Source organism: Peromyscus leucopus, chromosome 7, assembly GCF_004664715.2.
Source record: "Peromyscus leucopus breed LL Stock chromosome 7, UCI_PerLeu_2.1, whole genome shotgun sequence".
Classification (NCBI taxonomy): Eukaryota; Metazoa; Chordata; class Mammalia; order Rodentia; family Cricetidae; genus Peromyscus; species Peromyscus leucopus.
In genome coordinates, this window is record NC_051069.1 from 32652126 (window position 1) to 32674331 (window position 22206).

A 22206-nucleotide genomic window follows, 5' to 3' on the forward strand; every position below is an offset into this window, starting at 1 on the left:
TTTGAAAAATGAGGAGCTTGAGTCTGTTTGACAAGTGTTCTTTCTGGGAGGTCCGGTGGTGAGGGCCTATGACCCTTGCTACTACAGAGGTTGAAACAAGGAAGGGAGCTCAAGGCCTGCCTGGACTAGAGCGTGAGTTAAAGGCAAACCGGAGCAACTTAGTGAAACCCTGTCTCAAAATAAGAAGTAAAAGCGAGGCCCGATTAGAAGACAGGACATCCTGAGGATGGGAGAGGAGGGAAGAAGCCCCCCCCCAGGAATCCAGTTGAAGCCTCCTGCCTGTGGAAAAACAAGCATTCCAGCAAAATTAACAACTGCTCAATGCCCTCCCTTTCCAGGAATCTCACTGGAAACCCCATTCACAGGGAAAAAACTTTAACTAACCCCCTGGTGAAATCCTAATGGCTCCAGACTTCATCTTATCGGATGACAGTTCCAGCCAAGGCATCTCTGGAGCCAACCTATAATCCCACTATCAAGAGAGAGAAAGGGGGCAGGGAAATGTCAGGACCTGCAGTCCAGGGAGTTCTGAGCTGCCTCAGCCTTGATCTCTAACAGGCTTCCCTCTGGAGCAAATGGTGGTTAATGCAGAGACTCAAGGCTGGTCAGACTGCTGAGAACAAGCGACTGTCGAGTGTTCAACCTTAAAGGGACATCATAACACCTCCTCCAAGACTCAGGAAGCATTCGGGAAGAGGGGGTAGAGAGAAGTAAGAGCCGGATGATGGGACAGAGGATCATGAAATGTTTCTGGGCATGGCATAGCAGTGGCACTCATGAAGTCGGTGGCTGGCATTGCCAGCATAGGATCTGCGCAAGCCTGATCCTCCGAACATTCAGTCTAGCTGGGGGAGGGGCTCAAGGAGCCCTGCCTCACCCAGGGAGCAGATGGTTTGATTGCTGATGGAGAGAAAGTCTTTAGTGGGTAACCACTGGTGAATAAGCCATGCTCTAGTGGATATAACTCCATACTCGGCCCACAAAGGCAGCCTTGATTAAGCCCAGTGGATCCCAAAGTAAAAACAAAAGACGTGAAAGGGAGTTGGGGACCTTTTAAAAAAGCCTCTTCTGGCTTCCTCGGGCACCCCCACACAGGGACATATATTCACACACAGAAGAACTTATTTTTTTTGGTTTTTCGAGACAGAGTTTCTCTGTGTAGCTTTGCGCCTTTTCTGGAACTTGCTTTGGACACCATGCTGGCCTCAAACTCACAGAGATCCGCCTGGCTCTGCCTCCCGAGTGCTGGGATTAAAGGTGTGTGCCACCACCGCCCGGCGCAGCAAACACTCTTAACCACTGAACCATCTAGCCAACCCAGAATGGGGATTTGTTGAATGAGAGACCAATGGGGGGGGAGGGGGCTGCCAAGGGGATAAGAGTGGGTGAGGGGGCTTCTCCTTCACCATCATGTCATGCCCACTCAGCTGAGGAGTTGTCATGAGCAAGGTCCGCCCTCCCAAACTGAAGAGATTTATGGACAAGAATTACCATTGAAGTTAAATGGTGGCCGACATGTACAAGGAATACTAGAGGGACTTTGATCCCTTTATGAGTCTCCTGATTCATGAGTGTGTGGGGATGGTAACTAGTGGGCAACAGATGAATATCAGAATGGTGGTCACACGAGGAAACAGCATCATCATGTAGGAAGCCTTGGAAAGAGTCTAAGCAATGGCTGTTCAGCACAGGGGTCACATCTCTTCCCCAGAGGGACTGTTTGACTGTGGTGTAGAATTGGGTCGTGTTTTCATATAAAATGTTTTGCTAAGTAAACTTTTGTGATTCTCAATGGGGCAGGGGGCATGAGGGAACCAGTGTGACCAGAATGCATTAAATGTATCTGGGACTTCTGGCCTAATTACTGCTAAGTTCCAGTCTCAAGGGGATAAGGTTATGATACCCGACACCTTCCTCTGAGCTCTGCAAGCTTACAGGCACACACAACTGCACATATACCACACTATACATACACACATGAACAGAAAAAGGTTTTTTTGGGTTTTCTTTTAGTTTTTTTTTTTTTTTTTTTTTTTTGGTTTTTCAAGACAGGGTTTCTCTGTGTAGCTTTGCGCCTTTCCTGGAACTCACAAAGATCCGCCTGCCTCTGCCTCCCGAGTGCTGGGATTAAAGGCGTGCACCACCACCGCCCGGCTTTCTTTTAGTTTTTTGCAACAGGGTTTCTCTGTGTAGCTTTGCGCCTTTCCTGGGACTCACTCTGTAGACCAGGTTGGCCTTGAACTCACAGAGATCCGCCTGCCTCTGCCTCCCAAGTGCTGGGATTAAAGGCGTGCGCCACCACCGCCCGACTCCAGAAATAGTTTTTAGACAGCAGAACAATTAGCATCAGCTTCTGGTCGCTCAAAGTGTGTTCCAGGATTTGAATCATGTTCTTACTATCTATTAAAAGCACAAAGGGCCGGGCAGTGGTGGCGCACGCCTTTAATCCCAGCACTTGGAGGCAGAGCCAGGTGGATCTCTGTGAGTTCGAGGCCAGCCTGGTCTACAGAGCGAGATCCAGAAAAGGCGCAAAGCTACACAGAGAAACCCTGTCTGGAAAAACCAAAAAAAAAAACAAAAACAAAAACAAAAAATCACAAAGGGCCAGCAAGATAGCCCAGAAGGTAAACTGTCTGCCATGCAGACATGAAGACATGAGTTTGAGTCTTGGAAGTCATGTAAAGGAAGAAAGAGCAAACTGGTCCTACAAGGTGGCACTCTGACCTCCACATGCACGCCGTGGCATGAATGCCCCTTCCCCTATAAAAAATAAAACTAAGACAAAATAAAAGCAGAAAATAAAGTGAATGTTGTGTCTGCTTCTAGCGGCTCAGGGTTTCAAACAGCAAATTTACTTATTACAGAGCTGAGATTAACCAAGCAGAGTGATGCAGACCCCAACACTCAGGAGGTGCAGACAGGAAAGGCACTAGTTCTAGGCCAACGAGGGCTACCCAGGGAGACTGTTAAAAAAAAAGACCAGGGTGCTTGTACACACCTGTAATCCCAGCACTCGGGAGGCAGAGGCCTAAGGCTCATTTCAAGTCTGAGGCCAACCACATCCACAAAGTGAGACCCTCTGTGCTGGTTCGCTTTCTATTCCTGTGATAAACACCATGACCAAAGGCAGCACGGGAGGAGAGAGTTGATTTCCTCATATAGTTTATAGTCCATTGGAGGGGAAATCAGGGCAGAAACTCAAGGCAGGAACCTGGAGGCAGGACTGAAGCGGAGACCAGAGGAACACTGCTTACTGGCTTGCTCTCTGGGGCTTGCTCAGTTTGTTCTTTGTTTGTTTGTTTGTTGTTTTTTTTGAGGCAGGGTTTCTCTGTGTGGTTTTGGAGCCTGTCCTGGAACTCACTCTGTAGACCAGGCTGGCCTCAAACTCACAGAGATCTGTATGCCTCTGCCTCCCAAGTGTGGGGATTGGAGGCGTGTGCCACCACCGCCCAGCTCAGTTTGTTTTTTAATAGAAACCAGGATCACCTGCCCAGGGGTGGTACCACCCTCAGTGGTCTGGGGCATCTCACATCAACTATTTAATTAATTATTTAATCCCAGCACTCAGAGAGCAGAGGCAGGTGGATCTTCCTGAGTTCCAGGTTGCCTGGTCAACAGAGTGAGTTCTAGGACAGCCAGGGCTACACAGAGAAACCCTGTCTGGAAAAAAAAGAAAGAAAGAAAACGTCCCACAGATTTGCCTACCAGCTAATCTGATAGAAGTGATTTCTCAACTGTCATTCCCACTTCTCAGATAACTCTAATTTGTGTTAAGCTGACAACAAAAACAAACGAATAAAAACCCCAAAATGAACCAGCATACCTTTTCTAAAGAATAAAAAAAAAAAAAAATCAAAGTTTGGGTGCTTGGGGTGCTGCCTGGAAATAGGGTAACGATGTACATTGTTGTGTGCCTGCCACATGCTAAGCACTGTTTTAAGTAGGTGGCACACACTACTCATTTACTTTTAATTACAAGGTCAGGCATGAGGCACTTGTCTGCACTCAAAATGTGAGAGGCAAGAGGATCATGACTTTGAGCCTGAGCTAATAGTGAGACTCAGTCTCAAGAAGAACAACAGAAAATGTATCCCAGATCTCCAGAAGTAAGAGTTCTGTGATTACAAAACAGAACCCTCTGTTTCTCTTCCTATAGTACAAGGCCTTCAGAGCTTTAGAGGGTAAATTAAATGTGTAGGACTTTATTTTTCTGTCCTTTGTCTATCATTTCGTTTCCTATTTTTCCCCTTAGGGTTCTTAGGTCTGGAAGTGTCAGAACATTTAGGTCTTTTTATCTCAGAGACCCAAGATCCATAAAATCTAAATTTGTCATGCTCTTGCTGTTTAATGAGAGTCTAATGAGGCAGGTAGTATAGGAAGGCCAGGGTGATGGATGGAGAGATGGCTCGGAGGTTAAGAGCACTGGCTGCTCTTCCAGAGGTCCTGAGTTCAATTCCCAGCAACCACATGATGGTTTATAACCATCTGTAATGAAATCTGGTGCCCTCTTCTGGCCTGCAGGGATGCAGGCAGAACACTGCATGCATAATAAATAAATAAATATTAAAAAATAAAAAAGAAAGAAAGAAAGGCCAGGGTGCCCAAATTTATATTGTGTGTAGAGTGCAAATGGGATTCATAGGTGTATGCACTCTCTGGTAGCAGTATCTTATTTGTGGGGTTGGGGATTTAGCTTAGTGGTAGAGCGCTTGCCTAGCAAGCGCAAGGTCCTGGGTTCTGCGTCCTCAGCTGGGGGTGGGAGGGTGGGGGGTGGGGAAAGTTATTATTCAGGATCAAAGAATGATAAACATACATGGAAATTCCATCAGAAACAGCCCCTCTTAGAATCAATGACATGACTAAAAACTGCAGTATGTGGCCTGATTGTCCAAGACTTGAATGTGTTTACTGCATTCCTTCAGGAAAATTGAAACCAGAATGATCCAAACTGATATTAGTATTTTGCCTTTCTAACTGTAGCAAAGTATAAATTATTTCACTTAAACATGAAGACATACATGTAAGTCATCCTAATATCATTTTTTTAAATTATACTACACAAAGGAAATTAAGGAAAATATTTAGCCACATTGAACATTAAAAGCAGCCTGCTGTCTAACTATTGAGTTCTTTTTCTACAGCCTCTGTGTGTGGAGCAAGGACCCAGGAAACACTTGTGTTTCCTTATGTGACTCGAATGTCAACTGTTTTACACAGATCTTTGTTGTTTTGTTTTTGCTTTGAAACAGGATCTCACTGTGTAGCTTTGGCTGGCCTGGAACTTACTCTGTAGACTGGGCTGATTTCAGCTCACAGAGATCCGCCCCTCAGCCTCCTGAGTGCTGGGATTAAAGCTGCAGGGTACTGCAGTGCTCAGCTTGTGGTAGGCAGATTGTATCCTGTCTTCAGATACAGACAGAAAGGCTCCTGAAAGAATAAACAATCTGCTCTACCTCAACCTAGTTTCAAAGTCAGATCAGCCTTATTCCACAGCATATGCTTTGCTTTGTGTGCTTCGATTCTTAGCCAAGATTGTCAGCAGTTTATGAAGTTTCAAAATACTTAATTTGTTATCTGGAGAGTGCATGGCATGTATGTGGACATCAGGACAGCTTTGTGGATGGAGTAGGATCTACATACACACACACACACACACACACACACACACACACACACACACACACACTCTTAAAAAGTATTTTTGAGACAGAGTCTTCTGTTGTCCAGGCTGATCTCACTCTACAGCAAAGGATGAACTTGAACTCTTAAGTGTTGCAATTAAAGGTAGGTGCTACTATGGCTGGCTTCAAATTCCACCATGTAAATCATCTTGTTTAATCCTGTAGTATGGAAAAGAGATGCTGTTGTAGGAACCATCTTCTCCATAAATTGTTGTTATTGTTACGATTATTGGGTGTTAGAGGTATCACCATGAAGCCCTGGCTGGTCTGGAATTTACTATGTAGAGCAGACTGGACTTGAACTCAGAGACCTGCTTTCCATGTCTCCCGTGTGCTGGGTTTTTTGTTTTGTTTTGTTTTTTGTTTTTGTTTTGTTTTGTTTTTAATATAAATTGAAATCGTTGTCAAAGGTGCTTAGTGGATAAACTGATTTAAAAAATGTTTCTGAGCCGGACATGGTGGCGTACGCCTTTAATCCCAGTACTCGGGAGGCAGAGGCAGGTGGATCTCTGTGAGTTCGAGGCCAGCCTGGTCTACCAAGAGAGTTCCAGGACAGGCACCAAAACTACACAGAGAAACCCTGTCCCCCAAAACAAAAAATAAATAAATAAATAAATAAAATAAAGCAAAACAAAAAGCAAAAACATGTTTCTGACTTCTCCGTCTGGGAATGGTGACAAAGATGAGATAAAAACCCAGAGAGAGCTGGAGATGTCACACAGTGGTAGAGCCTTTGCCTAGTTTTGTTAGGTCGTGGGTTTCAGTCCTAGCAGGCAGGCAGGCAGGCAGAGAAAAGAGGGACAAGAAAGTTAGCCTTAAATAATTATAAACACAGTTCTTGGACTGGGGTTTTGTTTCATTATGGTTTTTTTTATTATTTATTTATTTATTTATTTATTTATTTATTTATTTATTTATTTATTTATTTATTTATTTATTTGAGACAGGGTTTCTCTGTGTAGCTTTGGAGCCTGTCCTGGATCTCACTCTGTAGACCAGGTCGGGCTTGAACTCACAAAGATCTGCCTGGCTCTGCCTCCCGAGTGCTGGGATTAAAGGCGTGCGCCACCACCGCCCGGCTTTGTTTCATTATGTTTTTGAGACAGGGTCTCATTGGGTAGCCCATGCTGGCGGAACTCAACTTGTTTTTCTTTTTTAGATTTACTCATTTATTTGTTTATTTCCTTATTTTTGAGACAGTGTCTGTTTAGCTTTGTAGCTACGTGTAGCTTTACTATAAAGCTTTGGTTGGCCTGGAGTTTGCTCTATAGACTAGGCTGGCCTTGAACTTGTAGGGATCTGCCTGCCTCAGCCTTCTGAGTACTGGGATTAAAGATGTGTGCTACCATGCCCAGCTCCATTTTTTTTTTTTTTTTTAATTTGTATGGGTGTTCTGCCTGTATGTATGTTAGTGTAGCACATGAACACAGTGGAGACCAGAAGAGGGTGTCAGATCTCCTAGAACTGGAGTTACAGATATCTGTGAGCCACCATGTGGGGGCCAGGAATCAAACCTGGGTCCTCTGGAAGAACAGCTAGTATTCCTAACTGCTGAACCATCTCTCCGGAACCAGACCTGACTTTGTAGTCCAGGCTGGCCTCGAACTCTCAGTGGCCCTCTTGCCATCCATCAGCTTTCCAAGTGATGAGATTAGAGGCAGGCGCCACCACACCCACCTGTGACCATAATGACTTCTAAATCTGGGGCCCCTCGAATGTTTGAGCTCTATAAACATTTTTAATAAAATTAATGTACCTTAATTATTATTATCAACTTAACCTCAGTGTGTTCAAGATACTCTGTGCTCAACATTCTCTCAGAATTGTACGTATTATTTCATCTATATCCATGATTACATTTATTTATTTATTTATCTATCTATCTATCTATTTATTTATTTATTTTTCGAGACAGGGTTTCTCTGTGTAGCTTTGGAGCCTGACCTGAACTCACTCTGTAGACCAGACTGGCCTCAAACTCACAGAGATCCACCTGTCTGCCTCCCGAGTGCTGGGATTAAAGGCATGTGCCACCGCTGCCCGGCATGATATATATATTTATATGTTTACAAAATAATTTGTACTGTTTGAATGATCTTTGTTGTGTGAGTGAAGAGGGTAGAGAAGAGAAAGCAAGCAGAAGGAAGGTAAGTCCATGGGTTTTCATAAAAGCTATAAGAATTTTAGGGATAAGAAGAGCAGCTAGTCAAGATCTATCAGTTCTGATGGAACACAATGGTGTACGTCTGGGTGCATGTATTATTATTTCTGAGATGACGTCTTGCTAATGTTGCTCAGGCTGTTACTTGCCTCAGCCTCCCAAGTGCTGGGATTCCATGTCATGTTACTACACCGACATAGCTGTGTATAAATTGGAGCTCTGCTACTGACTTAAACTCGCTGTGTTTTAGTTTTCTCATTTGTTTTCTGTTTGTTTTTAATTTTGTCTTTCCAGACGGGGTTTCTCTGTGTAGCCCTGGCTGTCCTGGAACTCATTCTGCAGACCAGGCTGGGCTTTAACTCAGAGAGATCCACCTGCCTCTGCCTCCTGAGAGCTGGGATGAAAGGCGTGTGCCACCATCTCCCAGCCTTATTTGTTTTTCAATTGTATTTACTTTTATGTGTATATGTGTGTATTTGCATGAGTGTATATGTACCGTATAGATGCAGAAGCCTGAGGAGGTCAGAGAAGAGCATCGGAGCCCCTAACCTGGAGTTTACGGACAATTGTGAGCCACCATGTGAGTGCTGGGAACCAAACTCCAGTCCTCTGCAAAACCAGCAATGCTTTTAACTGCCAAACCATCTTTCCAACACCGAGATTTCTTATTTTTAAAATGAGGATGCACCGCGTGGTAGCAGTGCATGTCTTTCATCCCAGCACTCGGGAGGCAGAGACAGGTGGACTCTCGGTGAATTTAAGGCCAGCCTGGTCTAGAGTGAGTTCCAGGACAGCCAATGTGGTTACACAGAGAAACCCTGTCTCAAAAAACAAAAGCAAACAATAAATTAAAATAAAATGAGAATGCAAACATCTTTTCATAGAGCTAATATGAGTATGAAGCTGAGATAAAATGTATAATATAGTTAGAGTTTTGGGGTTAGGGAAGGAAAAAGCTAAGTATAGTGAAATTTGCTTGTAATGTCAGCACTCTAGGAGGTAGGGGCAGGACCTCAGGGTAATCCTTAGCTGTAAGTATGTGGCCAGCCTGGGCTACATGAGACCCTGTCTTCAAAGAAATAGTGCTAGTCACACGATATTTCAATAAGTGATAGCTACCGTTACTGTTCTCTGTCTTTCTGAAACAGGTTTCATGTATGCCAGTCTGGGTGAACGTGAACTCCTGACTCCAGTTGAGTGATCAGATTACGGGGATGTACCACCAGCCTGTTACTTTTTGCTCTTAGATTTCCGTGGACGTCTATGAAGTTGTTTTCGGATTTCTGAGACTCTCAGGGGTTACTTCTCTTGCCAGATCCCTCAGTTGGTACTTAGCCTTGGCACAAAATACTCGCTTCGCAATGAGTATTGGTTGATTGTGACAAAATCTTTAAGGGCAGCTGTCTCTGTGCCGTTTACACCTAACATCTGGCTTTGAGAGGAAGAAATACTTCATATACTGATGAGCCGGCCTGCTTTCACGAATTGCCTGCTTTAATTCATTTGGATGATGGTTTGGGTCAGTGGTCTTTCTCCTGGAATCTTGGGGATTAACAATAACTTGTGAATGAACTCACTCACTGATAGATCGCACTTGGCCTCCATTCTGTTATTTTGGCAGCAAGGTGTAGCTACATCTCCAGGGCAGGTTCCAGGAGCCCAGCCTCTCCTGCAGTGGTGTCTTCCTTTGTTTATTTTGTCATTGCTGATACAGATGGAGTTACAATCAATAATCAATAACTGCCTTTGTGACACTTTCTGTCCCATTTACAAGGCGACAAAGCAGACTGACAGATACACAGCTTAACACCGGAAATGAGGCAAACTATAAGAACCTTTCGGAACAGAATTCTGAAACGCTTTGCATACAACACAACAACAAAAACATCAGTTTTACTAATTTACAGATTTCAGTTTGGCTTACGTATTTTATTGAAACGGTTACTCTTTAAATGTCCACATTCTTCCATCTGCATTTTCTTCCTACAAACTTTTATTTGGGCTTCTGTCCATCAGTAATTTTTTCCTCTGTTTCACAGTAAAGACTCAGTCAGCTTGGTTGGCAAAATCAATGGAATAAGGTTTGGAGCCGGTCATGGCCCTCACTCTGTCCCCAGCCCACACTCCGTCTTACTGAAACCTGGAAGCCTGATTCTAAGGGAAGGGGCTCAGGGCCGCATCTCCCAGAATTCCTCAGCTCCTAGTACAATCTGTTTTGTATATTTATTGTAGTTTTCCACTAGGAATGAATTTCCAAAGTCACTTGGGTATTCAATGGGATTAGTCTCCGATAACACATTCAAATAACCGGGATTTCCTTTTCAGACAAAGGGGACTGATCCCTGCTCTGGAAGCACTGACAGGAAACCTGATTCTCAAAGGCAGGAAACAGTGAGAAGATTGCCAGTGAGGCCCAGCTGCAGCCTTCATTGTGAGCTCCTTTGGCTCAGGGACTCCAGGAAGGCGAATTCTCAGAATTACATAGCAGAAGAGACATGTTGCCTGGATACCATCCTCCAGGAGGAATAAAAATGTAGTCAGAGTAAAGGGCTTTTTAAAAAAAAATCTTACAATGAGATAAGAGTTAGTATAAGGAGCATTTCAAATATGCCTATTCTCTCAAATGAACAGGCATCCCTGTTATTCCCCCAGTGTCTCTTATCTGTACCTCTTTCAAAGGAAGACAAAACTCAGGTGAGGACCGTCATTTTAGCATGCAGGAAGTCCACCCAAATGAACCTAGACACCTTAACACAAGCATCATTTCCCAGGCACTTTAGAAGGAAATGTATGTATATTCGGTGAGGACACTCTTCTGCACATTAAACGTAGGGATAAAAAGCCAGAGGAATGGGGCAATATTGAGCATCAACCTTTTCCCTGTCCCCGGCTGAGGACCACTTCAGAGAACGCTTCATCACAGCAGCTGCGGCCACTTCCTCTTTCCTCCAGCCTTTGCCCTGGTTAAGAAAAGGAAATGCTGTGCTCCACCCACCAGGACCTGCTGACTTTGCCTAGTTCCTTGAACGGCTAATTCAGGCTTAGCAGCTAGACCATGGGAACCCTATTTGTCACAGCTGTCTAAAAGGCGAGTTACTTATCCTTATCGAGGAAGGACTGCTTTGTTTTTCCTTTTCCTCTTTAAATTTCTTTCTTTTCCCTTGTATGAGTTGTTTTGATAGTTTTGCTGGTGAATCCTTTTTGCTAATTCTTTCCCAAATGCCAACCACACACACACACACACACACACACACACACACACACACACACACACACATTAACAGACATTAGCTGAACCCTCTCTTGCCACCCACTTGTTTTTCTCACCACCTGCTCCCTAATGGTAGTTTGTGTGCCTTCCAGCCCACAGCTACACTTTTCTTGGAGGCGAAGGCTGAGAAGAGAGACGCTGAGGTTCTCTCTGGTTCAGCCTCTTCGTGGGGGAGTGACGGGGCATGTATTTTCAATGCCTTTAGGAAATGATCTTTGAAAATTTAAGGCCTAGAATCATCAAAGGTCCCACATCCACATCCTTCTAAAAGGAAAGAAACAGGAATCTCCAAGTTTGGGCCAGTATTAAATGTCCTTTGACCTATTAAGGGAAAGGTCTAATTTCCCTCTCTATTCCAATCAGTCTTGAAATTCTGGTTTCACGGCTTCTCAGCAAGAGGAGCAGGAAATGGTATGCAAAGGGGACCTTCCAATTTCCCTAAGAGACTTTCTCTAGAGGATTCTTTCCCTAAGGACATTCATTAAGTGACCTGTAGCGAATACTTGTTTCTTCTAGAAAAATCTAGTAGAGAAGTCTTTAGGGGGCGTCAGATTTGAGTCATGACCAGCAACTGCCCCAGGATTTATTTTTGATATCTGTTGGTAATCCTCTGAACATCAAAATGGAAAGTTCTTCACAGACCCATGTCCCATCTTGGTTGGACTCTTTTCTTAGTTATTATTCTAGGGTTCCATGGAAATCGGGAGGTTGGTTGTAGATAAGGAAAGAGAAAATCACGTTTCTCTGTCTCCTGCTAATCCTCCCACAAATTAATGTTCAGACCTTAGGATACATGAAGTCAAGTCAAAGTAGAAAAAAAAAAAAAGTGTTTCCTTCTTTTTTTAATGTGAGTTTCTTAGAAGCATTTGTCCCAGTACATGTTGCAGAGAGGTGTTAATATAAGGCTGTGGGTTTCTGTTTTGACTATCTGAATAATCACGATAATCCAATCAATTTGCAGAAATGAATAGAAAATTGATCTATGAGATTCCCATTTCTTCTTGACTGTGGTGACTCGCAACATTCCTAGGTAAGATGGCTCAGGTGTACACAACCTCACCTCTCCTTGATTTTCACCACAAGTCCTGGTCAGCAAAATTAGTTTGGGCCCCCCCTGCCTCCACCTCTACTCTGAAGGCACAGTGAGGTGCCTTTCTAGAGGTGACCAGCCTATCCATGCCCTTTGTTTGGTGTCTGGTAAGGAAGGTGCTCGTCAGAACTGGCCGGTGCCATGATGGCAGCTACGAAAGTGAGTTCTCATCTGGCTGAGGGGCTTGTGTGGCTGGTGAACGGAGCTCCGGTGGCTAGGCTAGGATCCTGACTTCTGGAAGAGCGCAAGTCAAGTCCGCTGTGATTCAGACAGTTTGGAAGGCTTTGCTCTGGCTAGGGATTGTGCTGAGTGTGGTTTCTGCTTTGGTCAGGGTCGTGTGGTGCACTTTCTTTGGTTCAGAACCTCTTGCTTCTGGTCCAATCAGGCTGTAGGCCTGAGTGGCAACCCCCGGCTGGGGAGCCGCTTCACTGGACAGTGTCCTCTGGCTTCTCGAGGCACTGTTCCCTGTGGAGCGGGTGGAGGAAGAGCCAGAGCGGGAGCTCCTGGAGCCTGAGGAAGAGGAGCTGGGCTTCACGAGGCGGGCTCTGGGGGCTTCCGCGTCTTCTCTGAAAGGGAAAAAAATGAGCAGACAGAAAAGATAAACTTTAGTACTGCCAGGGATGTGGTGGTGACTCTTAAAAGTTGCTTCCTAAAAAAAAAAAAAAAATTTTTTTTTTTTTAAATAAATCCCTCAAGCCAAAAAACCTCCAAAGGCAGCCAGGTAAGGAACTAAACACTTCCTGTTTTGTAAGACTGGAGCTCAGTTTAGGAAAATGTTTGGTATGTGAGAGCTGGAGGTGAGCCAGGTGTACCAGAAGGATACGGATCAACATGAGATGGTCTGCATAGAATAGCCTTGATTTTGGGGTCTGTGTACTCAAAGCCTTCCATGTCCTGTAGGTCATACCGTCCTTTATCATATACCCTTTTTAAGTGGGAATGAATCAGAAGTAAAGTTGAAAATTATGCCGGTTGATTGTTAGCTTGACTCAAGGCAGAGTCATGTGGAAAGGGAGCCTTAACTGAGAAGACGTCTCCGTCAGACTGGCCTTGGGGCTAGTCTGTAGGGCATTTTCTGGATTAATGAGTGATGTCAGAGAGGACAGCTCACCGTGGGTGGGGACGCCCTGGGTGGGGTGGGGGAGATGATGTTGGTTATATAAGAAAGCGGCTGAGCAAGCTGTGAGGAGCATGCCAGTAAGGTGCACCCCTCCATCGTGGCCTCTGCTTCAGTTACACCCCACCCCACCCCCACCCCGGGTTCCCGCTTGAGTTCCCGCCCTGACTCCCCTTTGTACTGGACTGTAAGCTGGAAGGGGAAATAAGTCCTTTCCTCCCCCATACTGCTGCTTTTGGTCATGATGTTTATCACAGCAGCAGAAACACAAGCCAGAACAAGGACAGTTTCACAGTCAAGTGAGTCACATCTTCCGTCCCTAGACTGCAATTTCCTACCTGCCAGAATAATCCTTTGAAGGGATCCCCAGTGCGGAGGGAATGAGGGATGTTTGTACTGACTAGTTACTATGGGCCTGGCCTGTAAAGGGAGTTCCTAGGCGTAGGGAAGCTTACCGAATCTCGTTGGGTCTCTCCTCTTCCTCGTATCTCTCTTTGCTTTTCCTTCGGATCAGCAGCCATATCAGGAGGAAAATGAGCAGGGCCCCAGCCACTATGCCCGTCACTGCTCCTGCCACCATGCCGATGCTTTGCACATCTGTTTTCTCAGAAGCACAGACAGAAGTCAAGTCAAGCCTAAGCTAGGGGACGCACGAGCTCTAAAGACAGAAGCCCTGGACAGGACGGCTTATAGCACCGCACCCCGGGACCCTCACTTGTGCGACTGTGCCTTTGCATATTCTCGCCAGCTGTAGTCACGGAACCACCGACTTTACACCCAGTTGGCTCAGATTTTAAGTCTGCCTTGGTTTACATGATAAAATGGGTGGGGAAAGTTATTGTGTCATGTTAAAAAACCGTTTTAATCCTAATAAGATACCTTTGGGCAATCTTCTAGCTCTGCCCATGCCCCTTTCTCTAACTTCCCTCCTCTACTGGTAAAATAAAATAGAATATAACCTACAGCGTACAGTTCTGTGTGTGATTACTTGTGGCTTTCAAACTCAGAACTCTAGGTAAATTTGGCTTGCACATTAGTAACACAAATGTTCTCATTTGAATATGAATTAGGCCAAGAATTTATTAAGTGCCCGCCTTAAGCCAGGCAGTTCTAGGTCTGATAAAGAGTGATAAGAGTTTTTCTCTTCGTGAGTTTGAAACAAATAAAGAAGTCAATACAAATAATTGTAGGCAGTGGATGTGAGAGCCAAAGTGGATGACTGGCCATGTGGAGGGAGGACAGAGAACAGTTTCAGTCTGGGCACACAGGACTCCGATGAAGTATGGTGTTTAAGTCGAAATATAATGACAGGACTGTCTTGTGGTGAACTAGACGTAGAGCGCCCCAGGCAGAAGGCACAGTGGGTGTGATGGACGTGAGTCAGTGTGAAGGAAAAGTGCAGGGACATGAAGTCACAGGAAGGGACTGTCTCCCATGGGGCCTAATGGGCCAGACAACCATTGTATTATAGAGGCAATAGAAGAGTTGTGTGCTTCAGGCCACATTTAAGAAAGCACACTACATCAGTTCTAGGGGACATGGAGGGTCTCAAGGGAAGGAGAGGAGGCAAGGATACGAGTTAGGATGCTTCTAACTGTGCAAGCTGGAGACGATGGCGAGTGGGCGAGGCTGGACGTAACGTGCGTAGAAGCAGGTAGAAGGGTACCACTTCTATTTGGAAAGTGTTGTCGACAGAAAGTGCTGTTTACTCTTGTCCTGCTTATCTTTGAAAACTAAATGGCCTCTTACTATAAGGATTTACCCTTCATCCAGTTTTCCCCTGAGACAGGGGCTGGGGTGACCTGGAATTCACTATATAGACCAGGCTGTCCTCACACAGAAATCCTCCTACCTCTGCCTCCCAAGTGCTGGGATTTATGGTGTGCACCACCATGCCTGTCTGGCAAAAAAAATTAATTTTTTTTAAAAAAATTGGACTTTAGATAGCTCTAGGTTCTTGAAAGGTTGGGTTTTACCTTATTTTATCATTGCATTTTATTTATTTATTTTATATGCATGTGTGCCTTTGTGAGCGTATGCTGAGGTCAGAGGACAGCTTGCACGAACCGGTTCTCTCCTTCCACCTTGTGGATTCCTGCAATCAAATTAAGCTCATCAGGCTGGGCAGGAAGCACCTACTGCCGAGCCATCTCGCTGGCTTTGGGTGTACTCTCTGCGGACAGCTTCAGTTCAGGAATGTTCTTTTCCTTGTGGCCACACCACTGATCCACCATCCGAATGGATTGTCTACTAACTGAAATTGAAGTTGTTTCTTACTTTAATTTTCACAATTAAAATAACATTTCATTAATTTCCCTGTATGTTTGCATACTTTTGGAATATCTCTAAAGGATAAATTCACGAAAATGTTGCTGGATACAATGGAATGTGTTTTTCTGTCTAAATTTGAATGGGATAAATAACAGGCATGGTGGCACATGCCTGTAATCCCAGAATTTGGGAGGCAAAGGCAGGAGAACTTCCATGGGTGTGAAGCTATCCTTGGCTATATAAAAAGTCTGTTGAAGCCCTGGGCTGCACAGTGAGCCCTGTCTCAATAAGTAATATATATATATATATATATATATATATATATATATATATATATGTATGTATATATATGTATATATAAAATATATGAGTAGAATGGATTAATAATTGTGGCATACTTGTACAACAAAACACTACAGAACAATGAGAATGCCCAGTTGGTGGGAATCACTATAATTGCAGCATTTGGGAAGTCGAGGCAGGAGGAACGTCTTGAGTTTCAGGTCAGTATGGTTTTCTAGCAAGTTCAAGGCCAGCATCAGGTACACTGCAAGACTCTTTCTTAGAAAGACAAAAGCCAAAGTCTAAGGATGTAACTCAGTAGTAGGCTGCTTGCTTAGAATGTGCCAGACTTGCTGGGTGGTGGTGGTGCATATCATTAATCCCAGCACTTGGGAGGCAGAGGTAGGCAGATTTCTATGAGTTCAAGGCCAGCCTGGTCTACAGAATGAGTTCCAGGACAGTCAAGGCTATGCAGAGAAACCTCGTCTCCAAAAAACAAAAACAAACAAACAAAAAAAAAAAAAAAAAAAAAAAGAAAGAAAGAAAGAAAAGAAAAGAAAAAAAGGATGTGCCAGGCTCTGAGCTCCATCTCCCCATACCTTCCTTTCCCCTAAACCCAGAGAACCTCAACACCAGCCAACATATTACAGCTACGAGCACCAATGAAACAATGAAGAATTTCAGAAACAAAATGTGACCTAGAAGAAGTCAAGATAAACAGAATGATTCTCTTTACTCGGGATCTAACACAGGAAAGGTAATCTGTCGAGTTCAAATCTTAGAGGCTGAAGGCGGCAATGATTGGTCTTCGTCTGTGATAGCATTGATAAGGACACATCCATATTCTATCGCAATGTGCAATCAGGGTTTTGCAGTCTTCTCGGAAAGTTCACTACACTATATTTCCTCTTTCCAAATCTAAGGTTATAATAAAAGGCACTGAAATTATTCTCTGGCCAAGAATATAAAGTACTTGAGTTCCCCCCTCCCCATTTGTTACTTTATTTAAACAATTTTGTTGTTGTTGTTTTATGAAAGGGTTTCTCTGTGTAGCCCTGGCTGTCCTGGAACTCACTCTGTAGACCAGGATGGCTTCAAACTCACAGAGATCCGCCTGTCTCTGCCTCCCGAGTGCTGGGATTGAAGGCGTGCGCTACCAAGACAGGTTAAAGAGCGACTTTTGAGACATGGCTTCATGAAGCTTAAACTGGCCTCATATTCTTTATGTAAGAGAATGACATTGAACTCCTGATCTTTTTGCCTCCACTTCCCAAGTATTGAGATTACAGGTATGGACTACCAGAGCTGGCTAAAGAACCATTTTATTGTTGTTGTTTCAATACATGACCTTTCTAAGAATTGGTATTATTATTTGTGTATGTGTGCACATGCACGGCTTGGTTTATAGCCCAGACTGACTTTGAGTCCATGGTTCTCCTTATTGCTGAGATTATATGTATGAGTTGGTACTATTTTATTTTAGTTTAGTTTAGTTTCACTGGCTTGATAGCTTCAAATAAAAAGGGTGGACTTTTGACATGACAGGCAGCTCAGAGTTTCTCTGTGAAGACCTTGTTAAATTCGTAGGACAACTGATGCTTGACAGGACAGAAGTCCACTTCCTGACCCTTTGTAACTCAGACACAGCTGACAGACCTCTGCACAGCAGGAAGACACAGGCTTCCCATTCCGGTTAAACAGGTGACCCCAGAGATCACACCTGCCATTGTGTAGAACATTAACTATTTTGCTGCCTACCCTAGCGATCTTCACAATCTCCAAGTTAAAGTGTCTCTGTCCCTAACCTAAGGTTTCAAGTGCTCTTTGGACTGGTTTTAACATCCTAACAGCTTCTTCATTAACTAGTGAGGTAGTTTGTGTGTATGTGTGTGTATGGGGGGGCATGCACGTGCCACTGTACCCTTGGTTGGCGGTCACAGGACAGACAGCTAGAGGGAGCTGGTTCTTTCCACCATGTTGGTCCTGGGCATGGAACTCAGGCCATTAGGCTTGCTGCCAAGAGCCTTTACCTGCTGACCACTCTTGGTTGCCCATGACTCACTTCTAGTAAATAAAACACACCTCTGAGGCTTTGCTTTTACAGAATCACTGCAAGTCTTGGTTCTCAAGTCTCTAGATCTCCAATGACTGTTTCAGGCTGGTCAGCAGCCACAGGGAGCCATTTTAGAGGGCTAGCCTCCAGCATCCAGGTCTGATAATGTATGCAGCCCAGATGACTCACTGTGCAACCTCTCCTGAGGAGAGAGTGAGCCCGACTTCCTAGCTAGACCACTCTTGAATTTCCGACTTACAGGAAGTAAGTCAAGAAGAGAGTCAAGAAGTTTTAAGTGGCTAAATTTGGGGCAATTTGTTACACAGAAATAGAGACAAGTATTCAGGCTGGTTTTATTTTGTGGCTTGGTTTATGATGTCATGTTTTTTTTTTTTTTTTCCCACAGTGGTTGGTAATCCCCATGATAAAAGTGCTGCTACTGCACCATTGAAGATGTTTTGGCCGGCTGACATTTCTGTGGTCTATGAGCTTTAGAGCTGGTTAAGACCGTTAATTGCTTTTCTCTCTTGTCATATTTGTTTATTTGTTTGTTTTGAGACAGGGTCTCACTGTGTAGTCCTGGCTGTCCTGGAACTCACTCTGTAAACCAGGCTGGCCTCAGACCCACAGAGATTCACCTGCCTCTGCCTCCTGAGTGCTGGGATTAAAGGAGTGTACTAGTACACCTGACTCTTTCCTTTCCTTAAAAAAAAAAAGTTATCATCAAGTGGTCCAAGCTGGCTTCAAATTCACTATCCTCCTGTCATAGTATCCCTAGTGCTACGATTGCAGGATGCATCAAAACACCTGACTCTACTTTTCTGTTTTGTTGTTGGTTTTTTGAGACAGGGTCTTATGTAGCCCTGATTGGCTCTAAACTTCTTGTGTATAGTGGGGGATGACCTTGAATTCCAGATTATCCTGCCTTCACCTTCTAAACTTGAGGACTGTGTATGTATCTCTGACCTCACCCAAGTCTGTGTGTGTGTGTGTGTGTCTGTCTGTCTGTCTGTCTGTGTGTCTGTGTGTCTGTGTGTGTGTGTATATGTGTGTGTGTCTGTATGCATCTGTGTGTGTGTGTGTGTGTGTGTGTGTAGGTGTGTGTGTGTGTGTGTGTGTGTGTGTGTGTGTGTGTGTGTGTACAGAAGCATGGTGCTGGCACCCAACTGAGGGTGCTACCCACGCTATGCCAGTGCTAGCCCACTGAGCCAATCCCCAGCTCCACAGTTCGGAGGACTGGCTAAGTCACATTGGTAACCATACAACCAGTCAGAGTCATGTTCTTCTGGAAAGGAAGACTTTGACCTTGACCTTATTTTTACTCATGATTTAAACATTTTATGTCAAACTGTAATGCAACAATAAAAAATGTAAATGAAACAAACAAAAAAATCCTTTATGGAAAGTTGGGGGTTTAGCTCAGTGGTAGAATGCTGGCTAGCATGCCCAAGGCGCTGAGTTTTATCTCCATTCTAAAGACACTCACACTGTACAGGGCAACCCCAGGATAGTCACACTGTACAAGGCAACCCCAAGACACTCGCTCACACTGATCAGGGTAACCCCAAGATACTCACACTGTACCGTCACTCGAACCACACAGCTCTCCTTTCCAGCCTCGTTGCCCGCTGTGCACTGGTAGAGCCCAGAGGAGTCCATGGTGAGATTCTGCAGCAGCACCCGGCCAGGGTTGTTGTAATCTATACAAGCGGAAAGCAGAATGGTAAGTCTCCTCCAGGACAGTGTCTATATTGTTTACGGTGGCACATCACTGACCTGTGAGGTCAAATGGTTCCATGGGATGAAATGACAGAAAAGATCTTGTTTTGAAACATGGGAAATGGGTAAATACTATTTTAAATTGTCGTGCAACTTCAAGAGTTACAAAAGATTGGGAACGACGGGCCTGGTGGCTGTTTGAGAGGCTGAAGCAGGAGAATCACCTGTTCATGGTCTAACTGGGCTACAGAGTGAGTTCAAGGATATTCTGGGCAACTTCCGGAGACTATGTGAGGGGACAGGGAGCAGATACAAAGTCCTAGTTCTAATCCCCACTGCAGAGCCAAAAGAAAAAAAAATGGAGAGCATTCAGTGAATACTAAAACAGTTCACTTAGTTAGAGTAGTTTATATAATACATTTCCTCAACCCTCTCATTTTAATTTTTATGACATTTGAAGAAAGAAGTAGGGTTTTTTTGTTATTCAAGTTTACAGATGAAAAAATGAAGTTTAAGAGATTTAACAGTGACCTAGACATGTAGGTAAGTCCCTATAATCCCAGCAATTGGGAGACAGAGGCAGGATAATCCAGAGTTCAAGACTAGTCTTGAACTCTGGGTAGCAAGTTCCATGCCAACCTTGGCTCTATGACATCCTGTCTCAAAAAATAAACAATAACAGCAGGAACGGTTCACACTGGACTTGGTGGTAACATAATCTGTAATCCCAGTACCTGAGAGGTGGAGGCTGAAGGATCAGGTGTTTGAGGCTAGCCTGGGCTATGTAAGACCTTACATCTGATCTTGGCCAAAGGTTGAGAGTAGACCTCTGCTGGTTGCTTTTTTTTTTTTTTTTTGGGGGGGGGGGGCGGGTTTCAAGGTAGGGTCTCTCTGTGTAGTTTTGGAGTCTGTCCTGGAACTTGCTCTATAGACTAGTCTGGCCTCAAATTCACAGAGATCTGCTTATAGCGAATCTTAAAAGGCCTTATTAATAAAAACAAACTCGGAACCAGGCATTGGGGTGAACGCTGAAAGATCAGAGAAGCAGAACAAGCCACAGCTTCCTCACCTCACCAATTCCTCAGCTGTTCCTGTTTCCTCAGACTGGAAGCTTCTAAATCCCCATCCAAATGAATCTCAGCTGAACTGCTGCTCAAAAGCCTAAAAGCTTAACCAGCTCTAGTTCCTCATCCTCACGCCTTAAATACCTCTCTGCTTCCTGTCATCACTTCCTGGGATTAAAGGCTCTTGTTACCATGCCTGGCTGTTCCCAGTGTGGCTTTGGATTTACAGAAATCCAGACAGATCTCTGCCTCTGGAATACTAGGATTAAAGGTGTGTGTGCCACCATTTTCTGGCCTCTATGTCTAGTTGTTGTTCTGTTCTCTGACCCCAGATATGTTTATTAGGGTGTACAATATTTTTGGGAACACAATATCACCCCATCTGCCTGCCTCTGTCTCCCTACCTGCCTCTGGGACTGAAGGCATGCACTACCACTGTATGGCTATTTTTTTTGCTGCTTAGTTTTTGATGGTCACTTTGACACACTTGGGAAGAGGGAACCTCCCAACTACATTGATCTCTGGGTGTGTCTGTGAAAGGTTGTCTTGATTGATGGTTGATATGGAAGGAAGGCCCAGGTCACTGCAGGTGGCAACATCCCTAGGTAGGAGGGCCCAGGCTGTGTAAGAAAGCTAGCTGAGGGAGCTGTTCTTCCAGAAATCCTGAGTTCAATTCCCGGCAGCTACATAGTGACTCACAACCATCTATCATGGGATCTGATGCCCTCTTCCGGCAGACACACACGCAGATAGCATACTCATACACATAAAATAAATACATGAAAGCTAAAAAAAAGAAAGAAAGAAAGAGAGAGAGAGACAGAAAGAAAGAAAGAAAGAAAGAAAGAAAGAAAGAAAGAAAGAAAGAAAGAAAGAAAGAAAGAAAGAAAGAAAGAAAGAAAGAAAGAAAGAGAAAGAAAGGAAGCTAGTTGAGCATATCTAGAGAGAGAGAGCAAGTTGGTTCATTAATGGTTCCTGCCTGCAGGTTCTTATCTTGCCTTCCTGCCTGACTTCTCAAAGATGGACTGTGACCGGGGAGTGTAAGATAACACTCTCCTAGCTGCTTTGGGTCATAGTGTTCTACCACAAGAGCAGAAAAGCAATCTAGGACAGGATGCTAGATGAGACCCTAAATCAAACCAAACAGAGCAAAACAAACTAATGACAGCAGCACAAGCCCATGACAATGCATCGAAAGGAGACTCCTCAGCCTGGTCAAGGGCGTCTGGCACGCTGCTGGCCCGGCAGATTTGGAAGCCGTGGCCACTGTATTATATTTTTGGCCCCGGAGACTGACAGGAAGATGACTTACCAATTCTGGATCTGGGCGGCAGGTGTTCATCCTCTCCCTCCTTCTCCCGGATGCGCTGCCAATAATACACAATGGGCTTGGTTCCAGAGGCAGACTCACACTGCAACATCAGGTCGCTGCCCTCCGTCAGCTCTCCTTCCAGCTCACACTTGGGCTTGGAGGGTTTCACTGGCGAAAAAAAAATT

At 44.5% G+C, this 22206-nt stretch overlaps 1 protein-coding gene and 1 pseudogene across 1 annotated transcript in view; one reads left to right on the top strand and one right to left on the bottom strand.

Annotated features, from left to right (window-relative positions):
• The first annotated feature begins 1440 nt into the window (after positions 1 to 1440).
• LOC114691283 lies at positions 1441 to 1671 on the top strand (annotated as a pseudogene).
• Positions 1672 to 9517: 7846 nt separating this feature from the next.
• LOC114691132 (CXADR like membrane protein) overlaps positions 9518 to 22206 on the bottom strand; it is a 32945-nt gene continuing 20256 nt past the window's right edge. The window contains exons 4-7 of the mRNA XM_037208211.1: positions 22022 to 22189; positions 19504 to 19626; positions 13776 to 13917; positions 9518 to 12769 (exon numbers count right to left, since the gene is read on the bottom strand). Coding sequence (XP_037064106.1) covers positions 12469 to 12769; positions 13776 to 13917; positions 19504 to 19626; positions 22022 to 22189 — 734 coding nt within the window. The 3' untranslated portion in view covers positions 9518 to 12468. The remainder of the gene's footprint in view (positions 12770 to 13775; positions 13918 to 19503; positions 19627 to 22021; positions 22190 to 22206) is intronic.